Raw genomic sequence first — 19,498 nt, 5'->3', positions numbered from 1 at the left:
CCTAAATCTTTTGAAAGAATTTCTTAGCTCTTTTGATGAGCTACCTTTGTAACAGTAATTAGGGGACGAAATTTCCCAACAGTACTTTCCCATCAGGGTCCTGGATATACAAGAACAATAATTTACAGGTAAGGAACAACATTGTCTTGGTGACACTGTTCCACCCTGGGAAAACCAGGGTTTGTCAAATATTTTTATTTCCACACATTTGGGCTTTCCTGTTCTGACTCAAACACTCCGATAATTTTCCTTGCAGTTTTGGGGTTTTGGCTCTTCTGGTTTATAATTCTACTAACAACATCAATTTAGAAGAGCAAGACATCCGCCAGAAGCTCATAAATAATAATGGGACCATAGCAGATGGATTTAGGCTTCATACTGTGGATGTTGATCCAGTAGGTAAGTAATTTTCAGCTTTGTTATGCTATAGATTTTTTTCCCTTGTCCTAAAATAAGCATCGTGTATGTTAAAATAACAATGCATTTCCGAACAGTGTGGCTAATCCATATTTTAAATTGTTATTTTAAGCCTTATTGTTCCATTGACCTCAGAGAACCATCCTCAAGATATCTCTTTTACCACAAATATAGTTATCCAGATTGCTTCAGTCAGTGTTGGGCTGTATGGTTCAAAGAAGTTGGGACAGTTCTTTTGGGACAGATAGTTTGAGAATAAAGAAGCACGATACACCACCAGAGCTGTAATGAGACATTTTGGACCTGAAACGCACCTCGCCCACTCCTCAACCCTGTTTGTTTGGGCTCCTTCCAACTGCTGGTCTTAATCAGTCTCCTTTCAGTCGTCAAATGTCCCCCATCCTTTCCCATTCAATCCTCTGCCAGTCAGAGATTGCCCTTCCCTGGGGGGAGGAGGTTGGTCCTGCAAGTGGATGCAGGGTGGACGTTCAGTCCTTTTCCCTGAGCAGCAGCAGTATATTTTGCCCCCGTAGTGCACCTCTCCTTTACTGCACAGCTCTACAGATAACATCCAAGCATTTCATTTGAAGAGAACAGTGTGCTGCAGAATGGTTGAAGAACTGAGAATGGGCAGATGAAGAAATTCAGAGTTAATTCTGATATATTACTATTTTTTTACAGAAAAATGTTTAGCTGAAGAAAACCCTCCAAACTATTTTTGGCCAGATACCAGACCCACTGTGACCAACTTTACATTTTGCCATGGGAGCTCAGTTCAGATTGCATCAAGAACTTGGTAAGTGTTCAAATCCCTGAGAAGCCGAGAGCTGCCTAATGGCTTTGCTGCGGCTTTCAGGTTATATAGTTAAACTGCATCCACCATAATGGATGCCATTAGTATTATATTTAAGGAAGATGATTTCTGTACTGTGATTCAGGAGCAGAAACAAAAAGCATAAAAGATTATGTGTGTACTATAAAGGTATGTAAATTACTAGTAATTAAAAAAAGCTGTTACCACTTCTGTAGGGTATGTTGAGGCCCCCAAATAATACATGGTCAAAGTGACTATAAAAATAGCACCTTCTCACAGAGCAAATCTGCTCTCTTCAAATCATGATGTTTATGTAATTTCAAAACCGAAGTTTCACATCTGCTGCTACTACAAAATCATAACAGATGCAAGAATGAGCTGGATTGGACTTGTATACAAAATTCTCAATTCTGTGAAGATGATATGTGCATTTGTTTAATCCATAACCTCTCATCTAGTTAAAGAAAAGTCAAAGAAATCTTACGAAATGAGTATTTTGGCAGTGGTCAGTCATAACTGAAGGTAGGGATAATCTTATGCTTAAAGTTATATGGTTTCAAGGTTTAGGATAAATTTTCCCTAATATAGTCTTTCTTTGTGAACATCCACAAATATTTTAAGCACTGTATCTCTATTTACCATTTGTAAAAAGGGAATATTATTACTTCCTGTGATACATTACTAAAACAATAAGGCTTTGATCTCCTTTGAGTACCTTGAACATGACTATGATGCAATACTAATTAATCTGTTCAGTATTTAAATTAATCACCATTAATTGTAATATAGTAGTCTTATCCACCCACATTGCATCTGGAATGTGTTTGGAGAAGACCAGCTATCTTACTTTCTGCAAACAGTATGGCAACATGGATATGAATCAGCTTTGAGGTTCTGTGCCAAACAGGAAGGCAGCCAGCATTATATTTAACTAACTCACTTCCTCAGCCTGTTAATCTTGTACAAGAACTGTTACATTCTGATTGACCAACTTTTGTTGTAAAGTACGTAGTGCAGGGGTCAAATTGTTTTTATGTCAGAGCCTCAGAGTAATTACAAATTAAGGCTCCTGGCCTCTGCTGCCCCAGGATTGCTTATCTTTATTGCTCATTTGTGGTCTACACAATGCCATTGATTGTCCATGTGCAGTACTTCTCATCAAAAATTATTGTATACTGCATTGTGCTATGCTTTCCTTGCCTCTGCCTCCATCAGCTTTAGCTAATACAGAGCACAGGTGTGGCATGTTTTGTCTGAGACAGGAGAAGGCTGTCCTAATGGACTCTGCTAGCCCTGTGCTTCCCAAAGTAAAAGGTTGCTTATTAGTGTGCTGTTATAATAAAGGTGCTATGTTCATCACTTGAGCAATAACTTCATTCTGTCGTGTGTTTAGTGAAGTGGTAACCATTCTCCATCCTGCCTTTGCCTCTGTGATCAGCATGATTGTCCTCAGAGAAAAGTGAGGAAAAAGTGTGTCTAATATTGGAGCCATATCTAGATACTTTGCTTTTGTCGGGCTTTAGAGAAAGCATTTTGAAAAAATTACTTTTTATGTCTACCCCTCACCTTGGATCTGGATCTGATGGTGGTCTGCTGAGGTTTTCACATGTAGCATAAATTTATGTCTCCATATACCTCCTGTACATGTTCTGAGAGCTACTACTGTTTCCTGTGGACTTGATCAAAGCCCTTTATATCAAAGAGAAATTTTAGAAATAGCATCTGATTAGGCCGCATTAGGGATGTGATAGTTTTTATTGAAACTTGGGTCTTTCTTGAAACACAAGGCCAGAATTTCCACTGATGCAATTCATCAAATTACTACAGGAATTAGCTGATAATTCATCAGAAAGAACTGGGGTTTCTCATCACTGTCACTGAATTGATCGCATATTTCCGCTGTCAAGCATACATTGTTCATTTTAGTTGAAAGGTCATGTTGCTAGGTAAATTGTAAATTGAGAATAGCGTATCACTGTAATATCTACAAAAGAATTATGAGACATTTATATTATTTTGCTATTACAGTTCATGTGTATTTTGTTATTTTTCCACTTTAGCTATTTGGGTCTGCAGAATTATACATCATACTGGGGCCAACCCGATCTGAGAAATTGCACAGGTGGGTACATTGCTATTCATCTTTGGCTAAAAGAATAGTCTTGTAGACTTTGGTTACTAATTACTCTAAGGAAGGAAGTTACACTAAGGAAGAATATCTTCCTCTCTTATGCTAAGTTGTTTAAAATCTTTTTAAAAAACCAGGGCAAAGTAAATATTTAAATTCTGGGGAAGTGCACCAAATTGAATCCAGCCCACCCATTACACTCTCTGGATATGAGTTAATGAAATCAATCAAACTCTTCATGTAATTTAAGCAAGAATGGGGGCAGGTGATAGCTTGCATCAATTTGATACTCAGTCAAGCCAAATTTTTAACTGTTTCCAGTGTTTGTTGATGTTAGTGGAAAGATTTCCACTGTCTTCCCTAGGCTTATGCTCAGACTTTTCAGACTTATTCTCAGTTTAAAAAATGCTGCTTGAATTCATTCTGACCTTAAAGGAATAATAAAATAATAGACATCAATTTTTTGGCCACTTCTGCAGTGCTGGAGTCTCCCACATCTTTCTCTATAGTCAGTGGGGAGAATGAGACTCTAGGGTAATTCAGAGTACCTACAGTAAGTTCCTGTTCTGAACTGTTTTCTAGAGAAGCCTCTTTTTCTTTGCTGATTATACAGGGATCATAGGTAATCTGGCTACCTAACTTGGTTGATTATGCTGGATACTTACAGTCAGGCTATATGAAAACATCTTTTGGTACAGAATGAACGTAGTTTCTTTAAATGTAGCAAAAGCTACATTAGAAAACACAGCATTAAAGAACACAACCCGTTTCAAACTAAAGAAGGTCGATCTTCTTTCAGAATCTTATTTGTGAATAGCCAGTAACGTCTCGAATATTTTGAGATTGTATGATGTTAGTATTTGCATTAGTTTTCCATCCAGGTGACACCAAACATATAATTTATATATAATTTACACTAATATTTTGCCATTGGACACAATATCAAACTTTCCTTACCAGGAAAATTCTTCTCATGAAATTTGCTTCTGTGTTGCAATTGCCAACCCTCTGAACAGGAGTATAGTCCTCTGATGGTACAGGAATCATTCACAGTGGCATCAGACTTCCTGCCCAAAGCTTTAAAGAGTGAATATTTTGTCAGTAATAGTGACCTAGGGACCCCTTTTTCACTTCAAGAATGAAAGAGAAGCTGCTTTTCCCAATGAAAAGTGGAGGATAGGATAAGGAGAAAAAAGAGAGAAAATATGCTTTTTATTCCTCACTTCTCCTTTTTTATTTCAAAAACCATTTTAATAATTATTCTGATTTACAAACTCATATGAAATTAAGGAAAAGAAAGACACGATCAGTGAGAACAGCATATAAGATTGAACAGGTTCTGTATACTTTTTCATAAAATTATAAATCTGATAAAATAATAAACCCTAATGTTCCTTGCGAGTTCCATAGAACACGCTCTAGCTTTCAACAATGAGTAAAAAAATTTCTGAATTATTTCAGGATTAATATGCATTATTTTCTCTTTTTGTTCCTGTTATGTGTACACTCACAGAAAATGCAGCTGATATTGCCAATCAGCTTTTGAATCTCACTGGTGAAGGGCAGCAACTAACTTCAGACAAAGTAAATGATGTTGTCCAGAAGCTCAAAAAAATTGTGAATGATGAAAAAATTGATGAATCTCTGGGTTCTACTGTGGTGACAATTTTTTCCAATATTCTAACAAGTTCAGACAGTGTTTTGGCCGCATCATCTTCAGAGTAAGTATCTCTGCACTTGAGAAATGCTATTGAGAACAACCTGTTTCACTGTCTGTTAAGAAATAAATTCATACTTCCATATATAGACAAACAATTGCAATAAAGCAAACTTTTCTGATTTCCATCAAAAAGAATTTGATGAGATGAACAAAAGATTCTTCTTCAGTTATATCAAAACTAAAATTAATGTGCATGACAAAGGTAAATTATTTTGATGTAGAAGAAGTTTCCTGATAAATGACACACCATAAATTTAAGTATCATTGGAAGATTGTTTCACAGCCTTTGATATGAAGTCAGGTATTTTCTGTCAATCAAAACCTTTTGTTTTCAACAGAGGTACCTAAATTTACAGTATGACAATCTCCTTGTGAATACACAAGTGAGTGACAGAAAGACAGTCAGTAATAAGAAAATGATCTTAGAAATGGAGAACATGCGATGCCATAGTTTTTTTCTTCTGTACTGAATTTTTAGAATAATTTTTTTTCTGTTTTTAGAGCTCTAAAAACTATTGATGCCTTGGCTCTAAAGATCCAGTTCACTGGACCATCCATGAGCATTTCAACACGAAACCTTGCACTTGGAGTGTCTTCTATAAACTCAACTTCATTCAAAGGTTCTTCTTTTAGTGTCAGTCCACAGAATAATGCATCTGATTTTCAGGTACAGAATGAAGATTGTATTTGAATGTGAAATGCGTCTGGTGTTCAAGGTGTATTTCCTGTGGGTACTATAAAGCCACTTAGAACTCCCATTACTCCCCCTACTACTCTATTCGCTTTTTCCTGCAGTCATCCAAACATATCAATTTAATATTTCCTTGAGTAGCCGGAAACCCAGATGAACCCATGTGTTCCATACAGATGAAAAATATTTTGCTTATAGATCCAGAACTGACTTTATTTTTTTCATTGTTTTGGGTTAATGAAAAGGAAAAAATAACCCTTAAGAGTCTTCTGTACACTATCGCAACTCCACTGATGAGTTTCAGTTTGAGAATAAGACAGCTAAATATAGGTATTTACATATAGATTTCTACAGATACAGTAGGCGTTTGAGCTTGCAGTATTGTTTAGACACCTACTGCCAACGGACACCTAAGGCTGATCCGGTTGTCCACACGTGGGCTCATAGTGCTGTTTGGGATGGCCTATGATGTTCAAGACATTCACATAGGACTGACTGATCAAATCAGACAAACAAAAAATATAGTAAAGACAGATCACTCAAAGTGCAGAATGGTTTCTAGTGTGACAGTATTGAGACAGGATGCTGTATTTAAGATACTTATCATCACAACACCATTTGAGGCTCAAAATTATATGTCACAAATGAGGAAAAATCTTTCACAAGTGGAGAAACAAGGACAAGGTATACACAAAGCCATATCTAGAAACTATTTAGACATTTGAGAAGCAGATGAACATCTATTGGGATTTTCTTAAGCTCCTGTGGAAATCAGTGGCAATGAGGTACCTAGACTTTTAAAAACAAATTTATTATATATGTGTGTGTATATGTGTGTGTGTATATATATACACATGCACACACATATATGTATATATGTATATATAGGTATATGTGTATATGTAAATATTTGTTATAGTGTTCATAGTTATATAAAAAGCCTATGGCAGAGAAAATGTAATCTCAATCTCCTAGGTGTTTAATCTAGGTTAAATTTAGGTTACCCTTCAAATATAGTGAGACTTACTTGGAGAAACATATAAAAAAGATGAAGCATAAAAGTCAAAAAATATACTATCTGTTGGACCAGAGAAACCAAATCTGAATTTACACATGGAACAGTTGTGGATAACAGCTAAAGTCTAGTCACTAGAGTATGAGCATCTAATGAAACCAAATTCACTGCTACTGTGAGTTGGCAAGACAGGAATCCTAATAGATGGATCATCATTTTATAAAGTGCCATGTACTGTAGAAATCAAAAACAGTAAAAAAGACTATTAGAAAAACTAATAGTAATCTAAAAGGCTACAAGCTTTTTACATGCAGTCTATATAGACTTTGGATCAAATCTCAAATGCTGGTTTGAATAGGTATAAATGAATTTAATGTAATCAGGTTTTAATGCATTTATTTTCATAGAAGTTCTAGCCAAAATTTCTCTGAATCAACTGTATTAGAAATGTTTGATGACTGTAAATATACTTTTCTTTTGTTTTGTTTAACTCTCATATTAATGAAGCTTGATAGCCGATTGTTTGTCCTCCAGATTTCATCCTGTGTTTGTGGAAAGAGGAAAGGAAAAATTCTGAAATTAGATTTGCGATGTTCTACATGTATAATAAGAATTACCATCTGTGGCTTGAGGACATCCAGGAATTTTCTTGCCCTGGAATCATTTACTATAGCACTGTCTAAATAATCATAAAATCCAAACTCCATCGAATTATTTTTAATGTTCCTGTTGGAACATGAGTTTGTTCTCAGGCTTTTACGTTTCCAACAGCTGATTGAGAATTCTTAGCATCCTCTCCACCAGAAATGTCTGCAACAGCTGTGATCACAGCTTATATTTTCCATGCCTATCAGGAAAGATGTTTGCTATCCCTGCTGGAGGGAGATTCCCTTGTGAAAGCCCAAGCTGTTCACCAGTGATGTGATGATCTATCCCAGGCTCATCAGGGAGCCTTAAACTCTATGTCAGAATGTTTTATTTCCTTTTTTTTTCTTTTCTTAAAGTAGATATCAAGCAAATGTATCCATGGCAGTTTGGAAAGATTCTATTTTAGTCCCCTGTGTCTTTATGTTTCTTGCCAAACCTTTGACTAAGTTAGTTTTTGGTGATTCATATTATTAAATTGTTCCTGTAATGTATCCATACTTCTTTATAGAAGCCTCTTTCATTCTATTTGCAGACAATACCTAATGGGATGTCTTTATCACATGCATGCTTTCTGATTAATGTGGCAGAATTATCCTTTGAAAACATGTTTTCAAGTGCTTTTAGCCCTGTTAGGAGATACCTGTGAACCATATCTTACGAGTTTCCAAGGATACCTGTTACTCACAGTAAATCAATAAAAACGTGGAATTTAAATAAATTCACTCATGACTTGTAACTTCCTATTAGTTAACGGTGCATTAGTGTCATATGTCTGATCATGAAAGGCACAAATACTTGAACCAGTTACCCCTAGAGAAGTTAGGAGTGTGAGTTTCCACATCTCATAGTAAAATTCTTTAACACTTTTACTATACAGCAAACATGATGTGGCTTACTCCCCTTTCTTTGGTGGATAAGGTGATACACCCTGAATTCACCTTGCTATAGGAGCATGTACTCATAGAACTGCTGTGTGGTAGACAATGAAATACGAGTTTGCAACCTCGTTTCTTTCCTGCTGTCTTGTTATGTTACTGTGCCATATTTGACATGTTGCCTGTATTGGTTAACCTTATACTGATGACAAAAAGTATCCTTTTTTCTGCTGCATAGCACAAAATATTAGAGCAGTGACTCTAATTGTTATTTTTAAGTCTCCCTTCTGTAATATAGAAACCAGAAAACCTGATAAGAGCTTAATAAATCTTTATAAGGAACAAGAACAGTGTTTAGCAAGCATCATTGTTACTGTCTGTTAGTTAATACAAAGACTTATCCCAGAAGGGATTAAGTTAGCTACTCTTTTTTATATATGGATTATACATAAGCTGCCAAATAGAAACATTTTGGTGGTCTCATAACAAAATAGCACATTTAAAAACCATAGAATGAAAAACATACAGTAATTCTATAGCTATGTGAGACATTTACTGTAACAATGTCTACATTGTGCACTCTAGTTTCATGCAGAAGTAAGTCCACCGTAGCCACCTCTGGAACGGGAGCACCACAAGCAAATATGGCCTGCACCAGCTAATAGGGGCACCACTGTGGTTGCACTGTTTCCAGGAGCTCAGCTGGTACTGCCACATAGGCAGAGCAGTTCATTAAGCAATAGCTGAGCTTTCTGCCTGGCCCTGTGTCACACCACATAGACAAGCCTCATGAAATCTTAAATCTTAATAAAAAAAAGTGTACGTGTGTGAATGAGGGAGAAATCAAAGCATTTGATCCATTTTATCCCTCTGATTTTGTCTGTGGATTAGAAGTGCCTAAAGATGAATGGCTCATATGTCTTTTATGACAAGTTAAATATAACTTGTGCTTCATGTGTGGAATCCACCACAAAATCAATTCCTGTTAATGACATTATGCTCTGTGGAGGTCCAATATGTCAAAGTTTTTATCCTACAAAGAAAGAAGTGTCATGTGCCACTTGTGGGGGAAAAAAAACCCTAAATTCTTTACACTAGAAATCTACTCTTATTGAGTGCATTGCTTTGCATAGATGCTTACAGGGATTACAGATTTACAGTTTTAGAAAGAAGCTAGTTGTTTGGGTGTGGTTTTTTTTGCTTTAGTGATTACAAAATGCATGCATTGCGTAGCAACAAAGGAGCTAGAAAATGAGCAAGATTCAACACAAATGCAATATGAGGGCAAGTGGCTACTTTGCTTAAAGAAAACGTTACCAAAGCATTACACAAAGCAAATGAGTGTAGGATCCTAGAAGTTTTCTATGCAGTCAGTGGAAAGAAGAAGGAACTATTAGAAGGAAGTGGAGAATGCTGAAGTCAAATGTCAAGTAATATGACATGCCCCCACAGAATTGGATGTGCTGGAGAAATGATGTGTCCATGGATCATGTGTGCAGATCAAATAATACAACTCAAGAAAGAAAGATTCAAAGCATATCTTTCTTTGCTTACCATTGTTTAGTATGAGGAAAAGTGTCCTGAAAGTTATTCAAAGTTATTGACTGCAATTATTATGGCAAATCATCAGTATAGCAGTGAAGGAGTCATTTTTTTTCATCTTCAACTTTTCTGTAGGAGAAGCCTTGTCTCCTGCTGGGGGGAAAGGGAACCTCCTAAGCCTTTCTTTTATTACATCAGTTTTCAGGTACAGGTCATATTAGTGTGATGATTCTAGTCCCATGTGTAGATTTCCCTGCAGAAAGGTCTGAACTCAGTTGTGGTCAATGAATGGTTTGCTTTTTGTTTTGAACATTTTCTTTTCTTTTGTTGTTTTTATTTAACAGATAGATTTTGACAAGGATCCAACAAATGCCTTTGCTTCTGTTGTTCTGCCATCAAGTTTACTGAAGAATTTAAGTCAAGATGAGTTTGAAGTTATATCCAGGGCTCAATTTACTTTTTTCAATAAAAATGGTCTTTTCCAGGTAAATATGAATGTGCTCGAAGTAATTTCAGTTAGGGTGAATCAAAGGCAGCTGCTAAACTATCTTGTAGTGTAAACTTTTTGCAGCATCCCATCAGTTATAGGAATGAAATGGTAGCAAATGTAGACGTTAGGAATAGCATCATGAATTCAGAGTGACAAAATAGCTGTCATGCCCAAGTTGTATTACAGTCAGATAATTGATCACAAATTCCTGTCACATGCAGGGTAAACTTATGCCTAGAGTAATCAAGGGAAAACTGGATCCCAGATGATTATAATCAGAGTAAATTAGCAAGGCTTCTTAAAGGCCCTATCTTATATTGATGTACATTGATAGAGGGCCTTGATGTTCAGTGGAGCCAGGTTCTTTCTCAGCTGGAAATTTGGCCTATAAAACGGCTAAATGGTCTTTCTTTCTCTTTTCCTTAAAACCGTTGATTAACGCTCGTGCCCAATGGACCACTTACATTCAGTTTAAAACTCTGGGCTGATGGTCATCAGCCAGAGAATATTTATTTCTACATGTACTATTCTTCTTTTCATTCATATGTGGTCCTGCAAGCACGCTACATTTAATAATGTCTGGATGTTTCTATAGACAGCATGGTTATGGAATAAAGGCAACAACATTCGTACCTGAAAACTGAAAGAATCTAAGTAGATTATTTTTTTCTCATTTAGGTCCCATTGTATGGTAATTGTAAATTGTTCCAGAATGATATATGCCAAAAAAGTTAGAAAGAGTTTAACAGCTTATAGAAATACAAACAAGAAACACACCTATACTAAAAAATTAGTTCATTGAGAAGAAAGCCATTTCATAATGAACTGTAGGCTGAGCCTCAAAAAATTTGAGTTTGTTTTCCCATTAGTATTTCAAGTGACCTTTGGCTCTTGTGCATCCGCAAAACTCTGTAGTATTGTGTTGTCCCTGTATTATCGTTTTTATTGGCAGTGTATCCAGATTTTTCAGATAGTCTAGGCAAGAAAATACCCATGACCCTGACTTGCCTTCTGAAATACACCCTGAAGTATCTTTAACTGTTTAAAATAGCAGTCATTTTAAGCTCACTTTTAAGAAAAACAAGATGAATACGTTTAATAAAGAAACTCCAAAAATACAGAAGTAGGCTTGTCATAATGGTACAAAATCATATAAAGTCAAAACATGCAGTCCTATTAATATTCCATTAAAATTGTTGTCAGGAGGTCTTGCCACTAACCAGATAGGTATCTTCATTTTCTTTTCTTTTGTTTTTATATTTTAGATTTTGGTGTACAGTTCAAATTGCAAGTATTGTAAGCTAATAAAAGCACATGACTGTTCATAACAGATCTTGTAAAACTGATCTGTATGTGCTTCTCACATGTGTCCTTCAATGGTACTAGAATGTGTTTCTAAGTATACTTGGTAAGTCAGTGAAAGGTAAAGCAATAAAATCTGCAGCTAAAATTCCTCACAATTTTATTCTTATTTTTCAAATTGTTCATGAGTGACATTTTCAACCAAATTAATTAAATATGTGCAACCTCACATTTTCCATTTTCCATTACTTACTATAAAACAGAAAAAGTAACTTGTGACCAGTCATCTCAAATCTAAATGTAGAAGACTCTTTATTCATATAACTCATTTCAGCAGAAGTGCAGCACAAGACAGCATAAATAATGAACAGTAAATTTTTCAGTCCATCTAAAAATGTTATTAATGGTTTAGTAAACATATCAATTGTTTTTAGATAATCGTGGTTTGTATTATCTCTGCTCTCATCAGGAATTCTAGATTGATAATGTTCAAGAAGAGAAAGAAATGTACACAAAAAGTTCTTCAGCATTTTAATCTACTTTACGCTAATATTTCTGTTTCAGCATACTGCTATTGTAAGCCTGTTTTAATGTAGATATCACTATTAGAATAGTAACAGCATGTCATCTATTCTGAAATACCTCAGTTGTGCTTTATTCCTAATAATAAAAATATCATTGTTTGTGCTGTTTAATTAATTGCCATTTTGTGAAGCGAATTCCAAATATTATTCAGTGGTTGCTGATCAGATTGCTAACTAAAGTGGTAGCTTATGTCAAAGAATTGTATCTTCCTATTAAATTAAACTGAAGTATAAAATAAAGTGATCCACATGCCATTTCAAATCCAATAACTTTATCCACTAGTGTAAAAGTGTTTCAGGAATATACTTTATTCTGCTTGAAATTTAAAAATTCCCAGTGCTATTAGCTGTGTTTCATATAAGCATTCACTATAACAGTGAGACCTCATACCTAACAGCGTTGGGATTTTTTTAATTGCAACTGAGAGAATGCTTGTGAGTTTTATCCTGCCATTCATTAAAATGTGATGATGACATTACTTAAAAGACAAATTGATTTAAGCTATTCAGGGTGGGATTCATCTCACCAAATGTATGCGTTCACTGTAGATAACTACACCTGAACTGTTCTCTGTAAGCTACCTTCAAAGCCAGTTAATGGAGGGGAATGGAGCCTGTTAAGGCACAATGCATCTCATCCTAGTGTAGGAGGAGAGTAGGAGTAGGGTGAAGTTCCCCAGACAGAGGAGTGTAGCAACACCTGAGACACAGAGCAGTGTTGCCTGATGTGACAGTGAGCCTATAAGAGACCAGTGATCTTCTGGAGCAGCAGCTGGAGACCAGGCAGGATAACCTAAAACCTGTAAAATGGACACTTATATTTAGGCAACCACATTCCACCTACATGTATAAAATAGGTCAGATGAATTATGCCCCAAAAGTGTATGTTTCTTTTCATTGACTATGTTAAGAAACCCTACTTCAGGTGTAGACAACTACTTTTTGCGTGTCTAAAGTTAGGTCAGAAGAATACCACCCTTATCTTCAGTTTTGAGCTCATGAAAATAACGTGCTAATATCATAGATGGGAATTGTAATGACTGTCTACACTAGTCAACGTTTCTGTCATTAACTGTGACTTCATCATAGCTTTACTTTGTACATCTGCGTATTTTAGTGGCTAAAAACTTCCCCCTAACTTTAGCTGAGTGCAGCCTTATAGCTAAATAAGCAATGCCATCTGTATTTAGTTTTAATGCACACATTATTTCGATTCCTTTCTAAGGACAAGCAGGAAAAAGATATCAAATTGCCTTCATAAAGAGACTGTCTGATGTTTATTCCTAGTTTTTATTATTTGGTGGAGACAGGGCCCATTGAAACCCATAGAAATCTATCCAAAGGCTTTCAGGGGCTTTGGGTCAGACACTGAAAGTTAAATGGTAACCAAGACGTTTTCTCTTGTTGAATACTTAAGAACTGGCTAGGAAACTGCATTTTTCTTCCTTGTTAATTTTCAAGTTTTTAGGAAACTGTTTCACAAACTTCAGTATACTCTGAAATACTGTGTTTGAAAACTCTTGGATATGGTCCTTAGGAAATGAAATATTTTTCTCAGTATAACCAGAATTTGATGACTGAAAATATTATGTTTCTCATGAGTGATGGGATCTCATAAGCCCACCACTGAGCAGATATCCAATATTTTCTCAAACTGACCAAACTCCTGGACTGAAAGGAGTTGGGGATTTCAGGAGTTCAGGAGCCCAGTTTTTTGAGGAGATGTGGGTGACAGCAGATTTTGACCTGCAGCAGGCAGTGTCCTGGAAGTCCAAACGTTCCAGCTCCCACAAGGTCAACCAGGCAGATAACTAAGCAGGTTTCAGTGGAAGTTCATCAAAAGGGAGTCACATTTACAAAATACTTCCACTTTAATAGATCAGCAATTTCCAAGGAAAACATGCTTCTTTGGAAAATTTTCAACCTGATGCTTTTTCACTGGTTAGGAATGGCATCGCTCAGTGACATCAGTCTTCTATTTACATTTCCACCGATTAAGACCTTGTAGAAGGTGTTATCTCCTACAGTATGTAACATTGCTTTGAATTTGTTTATTACTTCTTGGTCATTCATTTTAAGATGGAAAATAATTTAGCAGCTATACACAGAGAACAGGTTATTCTCCAAAAACTTCCCATCTAGAAAAAAGAATAGCTTTGACAGTAAAACAAGAAAGCTAGCTCATTCTTGCTTAGGAAAATGAGCTAATTAGATCATGGCTTATTATCTGGTACATTGTTTCAGTTATAATTCTGGTGGAATCAAACAAAGTGATTAAAAGGGAAATTTTTGCCTTATAATCTCTCTCTATAATTGTTCTTGTATATGTTTATGACAATAAGGGAAATAGGGGAAGTTCCATGAGGCAAACCTGTAATTTGATCTTATAAACAGCATGTTCATATATTGGGTGATCAAAAGTGTAAAAACCTGAAAGCTTTTATTCTGGCACACGACAAAACTGTTTACTCTGGCTTTTAGGTTCTGTGCTGTGTCAGCATTTATTATATTTTTCTAATTCTTTCAAAGGATCCAGAAACTCCTGCCAACTTGACCAGTTTTGTGGTGGCATGCAGTATTGGAAACATAACAATTCAGGACCTTCAGGATTATGTGAAGATTACAATTAAGCATACCAAAGTTCAGGTAAGAAGAGAATGATTATTCAGAGAAACAGAAATACAGATTATGTGTTATAAAGGCTGAACATAAAGTCTTGTTATCTGGATGGATTTTGAGTAATAATACAAATGCAAACGGAAATAATATTTCTAAAACAAAAGCAGGCAAGTAAAACCTAAAAATAAATAATATTTCCCATCCTCTCATTCTCACTCTTTTCAGGATTTAACATTTATCTGAAAGACCATTAATTATGCCACTTTGAGGCAATTTCTATGCCAACAGCCATAGATAAAACCATAGTTCATGACCAGTGACATTATTTTTTACACTGGAACTTCAGAATGACTTAAATTCTTTGATCAAACATGAATTGCTTTGTTAATAGTTCCTCAAGGTATTTTGTTTTTATGTGGTTTCCTGCAAAGGAAGAATGGACGGAATCACATTTTTAAAAGATGACTAGAATTAATTCAGGAAAATAGAAGCCCAAATGAAGCCTTTTGGCATATTCTATTTCAGTGAAACAATCATTCAAGTGTCAGCTTGACTCTGTTCTCAGATATGTTGCTCAGTAGCTACTCCAAAAGAGACACTAGAGATTTATAAAATAACATGTTAGATGTGATATCTAAGTAAAACTTTCATGGAATAAGAAACTGGCTCATTAACCTTGAGATGTTTTTTTCACATTTCAATTAACTTTACCTTACTTTTTTTTATAAAGATTATTTCAAGGTCAGGCAAACAGTTCAGCATGCTTTTGCTTAGTTTCAAGGCCAGTTGCCTAGAGTATTACTGATATTTAGACCCTGTAAAGACATTATACTCATGAATAACTTCAGTGAGACCATAAAACTAATTCAACAGTCTTAGTACGTGGAAAAGGAGCAGTGCAGAGGAACAGTGCTGTATGTTTTAAGATCTTCTGGGCAGAGTTGTCTTTCTAGAAGAGTAAGATCTAGTTTGAAACTAGAAGAAATTTGAACAATCCAAGTAATATTTATTCTTCTGCTCATTAAGTGAAAGCATACATAGTGAAACATCTGCTGTAGACATTTATGTTGACAAGATTTATCTCTGAAGAGGTATAAAAAGTTTACTTTTGCATGTGTTCATAGGAAGATCCTAAGCCAACCTGTGTGTTCTGGGATATGAACAAAAATGGTAAGTTAAAAAATACTGTCATTTCTTTTCTAGGGCAATAAAGGTGTCTATGTTTTAAAATCAGTCACAGTCTTGGCCCTTCTTGCATCTGCATCAGTCCTTGCAAAATTGGATGAAATCATTAGACTGTATCATTTCTTCTGGATAATAATGTCTCTTGTAACAGCAGATGTTAAATATTCTTTCTAAAAATTTTACATGTGAGTTTGCATAACGTTTTGAATTTGTAAATAAAGTTTCTCAAATTTCCTGTATCTGATAGCTGTTTTTCACTGATCTTTCTGTATGTGCAAGTCAAATAGTAATGCTAATGAGAGATATGAATGGTTTTCAACCATCCTTTTAACTGGCCATTTTAAAAATACGGGGTTATTTAATTGTGAAATTGTGCCTCTTCCAAATCTTAAGTTGGTTTTGCTTCCATAGAAGGTCAGTAACTACATTACACAAATTTCATTTAGATAAAAACTCAACATCCACCTTGTAACTGGACGCAGTTTGCGTGATAAGGTCCTATATGGAGATACACGTTAACATGGCAGCATTTTAGCCTATTCTCGGTTGATATTACCTAACCTACGTGTAACGTAACACTCATTCTTTACATAGGTAAAACCATTCTCTGGGATGATTTTCCAGTGCCACCTTCTGTTTTATAGATCACTACTGAGTAATAGAGACCTTACTTCTCCTTACCAGGAAACAGAGAGAGAGTGAAAACGTAACTATCTTTAGCAGTAGGATCTGAGGTGGAGGGGATTAGTAAAGGGAGTCTTGCAAGAAATAAAATTTACCATCTGAAGTAGTCCTGCAAAAAATAAAATTTACCATCTGAAGTTGTAGTTGAAGGCTGGAACTTCAGAGGGAAGAACTAAGGAGAATGCAGAAGGATACAAAAAGAGCAAAAGCTAGTTAGGAAGCTAAACTTGAGAAGAACATCAAAGCAGAAGGACACAAGGAGAAGTCTATTCTCAGTGGCTGCTTGAGTTGGAGAAAGTTTTAAGTGGTTTTGGAATGTCTTCACATTCTTTTGAGAGAGTCTATCTTGAATTTGAGGTAAAGTTACAGGGTCAGTCAGATAATTTGCTGGATTTTGCCTGGAGTTGAGCAAACACGTTTTTAAGAATTCTGAGAACATGAACTATTTCACAAAATCAGTTCAGATTTTAGCAGGAGAAAATGAAAGGAGAAGTAATGGGAAATACAAAATTTACTTTTTTACATTTACTTTTTTAAAATACAGTCTTGCCACTTATAATTTCAAAATGGCCTTTTTGGGTAGGGAGGGTAGGGGGATAATTTATTTCATAGTTTTTTAAGGCCAGAAAGGCTAATCAAGATTATCCACTCTGGCCCTCTGCGTTACACAGTACAGAGAAGAAGGACGGGACCCTCTACTCATGGCCCATAAATGCTTTCATATATGGCCTGAGGATATATGAGTAGGAGGGAGACAGGTGCAGACATCACATCAGTGTGGTGAAGGCAAGTTCTAAAACCATGTTATTGCTGGGTAAAACTAAGGTGTGTCTTAATGTGTAATCTGCATATTAAGTCTTATTCATCCCTAATTAATCAAAAAAAAAATCCTACCTTTATTATAGACCTCCATTTATTGCTTCTGCTTAATAGGCCATAAATTGGAACACTTGCCTGGTGGAATTTTCTGCAAAAACTAAGAAATCTGATACTTGCTACTTTTCTGATTATTTTTAATATTCACTGATTCAATCTGAGAAAGCATTTCTCCATTTGCAAGAAATGAATTTAGAAATCTGTTCAAGAGATGGTGATACGAGTTTGTTGGAAAGTGTGGTTTCTCTGGTTTCATTTCTGTAGGTGGTAATGGTGGTTGGAACCCTGCGGGCTGCAAGGTGCAAACAGAATCCAATGAGAATGAGACGATTTGCTTATGCAACCACCTCACACACTTCGGGGTCCTAATGGTAAGCAAACTCTCACTTTTCAGTAAGTTTGTCTTTTCTAAGAACCACAATGTAGTTTTTGTCTTGGATCAAGACAACTATCTTCATTCATTTTTGTTACTTGGGTTATTCATTTTGCACTTGTTTTATAATAATAATTCATTTTATCCATTATTTTCATAAAGATATCTTTTCATAACAAAATGTCTAATGATAAGGATTCAGGAATGAGATGATGAAGAAAATTAGTAATGAAAAGGAAGTGTATTATTATTATGTCCTCTACAAGTGGCTAAGTGTTACAAAATAAAAATTAAAATGTGCCCACAACAGTATTCCAAATTTTAAAAATTACTGTACCGTGAAAGACCTTGGGTTGAAACATCTGAGTGATGCCACAATAAAAATAATATGTTATCCTATCCAACTTCAAAGCTGGGACATGTCTGTGTCAAAAAAAATGTCAGAATCAGGGACTGTAAAACCAAGGCCCAGTACTAACTCTTCCGCTACTGAAACAGAAAAAAATTGATCCTAATGAGTCCTAAGGTGGAGCAGGTCTCTATCATTTTCTTTAAAAATGTAATCCAACAAAATGTCATGCAGTTTTGACCCCTCAGAATTGGAGGATGTGACCAGATTTTCATGCATTAAGCTGCAGAGAAAGGCATGGACAAAGAATGTAGCAGAGAGGGGAAAAAATCAAAAGGAAAAGGGCAAATATCCTGTAACTTTTTGTAAGGGATCTCAGACCTGATCAATGAGAAGAGAAACTGACCTTAAAAATATTGTGAGGGTGTGAACAGAGATTAGAAAAGGTTGCAGAAGAGAGGGAGTGTTCAGTTTATAAAGGAAACTAGTGCAAGGAAGAGACTGAAAGATTTGTGGTGAAAGAGAAACAGGGCTGGGTAGAGTTGAAATTGCAAGGTCAGGAAAGTGTGAAGGTATTAGCAGAAAAAAAATAGAAGAAATGGATTTTTTTTTTTTAGAGAAAAAGGTGACAATGTTGCAGAACAAAAATATAGAGCTTCATATTGTCAGGGGGAAGAAGAACAGTAAAGAAAAATATGTCCTACTGTCAAGCAAAACTGCTAATGGGGATGAAAAGCCAAGGCAAGGGAGCACAGTAATTCCATTTCATCCTGAGATTCAAGGGGATAAATCACCCCTTGCAAATTCAGGTTGCAAATCTGACAAGATTTATATTTATTTAATGCCAAAAAGTATAAAGAAATATGTTCTTTTGCAAAATTTGTAAAAATTTATTTGCTGCTTTCTTTTAAATGGCATTAATCAGGGTTGTCTTGCCGTACAGGGCTTCTCTTGGAAAAAATCTGCCTATTGAGGGCTGCTGCAGAACTTATATGATATTTACGATAGCTTAAGGCTATCAGAGCCTTAAGCAAAGTCTCCAAACTGGATGGCTGAGATAGGTAGGGCTTAGCATATTGGGGAGATAGGAGAAGGTACTATATAGAGCACTTCAGCCTCAGTAGTGTAATTCCTCCAGCAGTCAGATGTCTACAGAAATTTGCATATCTGAAATATTTTTGAAAGA

General features: G+C 35.7%; 1 protein-coding gene across 5 annotated transcripts in view; it reads left to right on the top strand.

Annotated features, from left to right (window-relative positions):
• The window catches only part of ADGRG6 (adhesion G protein-coupled receptor G6), a 119,878-nt gene that overhangs the window by 79,232 nt on the left and 21,148 nt on the right, over positions 1-19,498 (top strand). For all 5 annotated transcript variants that reach the window (XM_067293639.1, XM_067293636.1, XM_067293637.1 and 2 more), the window contains exons 9-17: positions 257-399; positions 1,099-1,213; positions 3,292-3,353; positions 4,873-5,080; positions 5,581-5,746; positions 10,195-10,335; positions 14,756-14,872; positions 15,970-16,015; positions 17,855-17,961. In XM_067293639.1, coding sequence (XP_067149740.1) covers positions 257-399; positions 1,099-1,213; positions 3,292-3,353; positions 4,873-5,080; positions 5,581-5,746; positions 10,195-10,335; positions 14,756-14,872; positions 15,970-16,015; positions 17,855-17,961 — 1,105 coding nt within the window. The remainder of the gene's footprint in view (positions 1-256; positions 400-1,098; positions 1,214-3,291; positions 3,354-4,872; positions 5,081-5,580; positions 5,747-10,194; positions 10,336-14,755; positions 14,873-15,969; positions 16,016-17,854; positions 17,962-19,498) is intronic.

This window comes from Apteryx mantelli, chromosome 3 (assembly GCF_036417845.1).
Source record: "Apteryx mantelli isolate bAptMan1 chromosome 3, bAptMan1.hap1, whole genome shotgun sequence".
Classification (NCBI taxonomy): domain Eukaryota; kingdom Metazoa; phylum Chordata; class Aves; order Apterygiformes; family Apterygidae; genus Apteryx; species Apteryx mantelli.
This window is presented reverse-complemented; position numbering and strand designations above follow the sequence as displayed.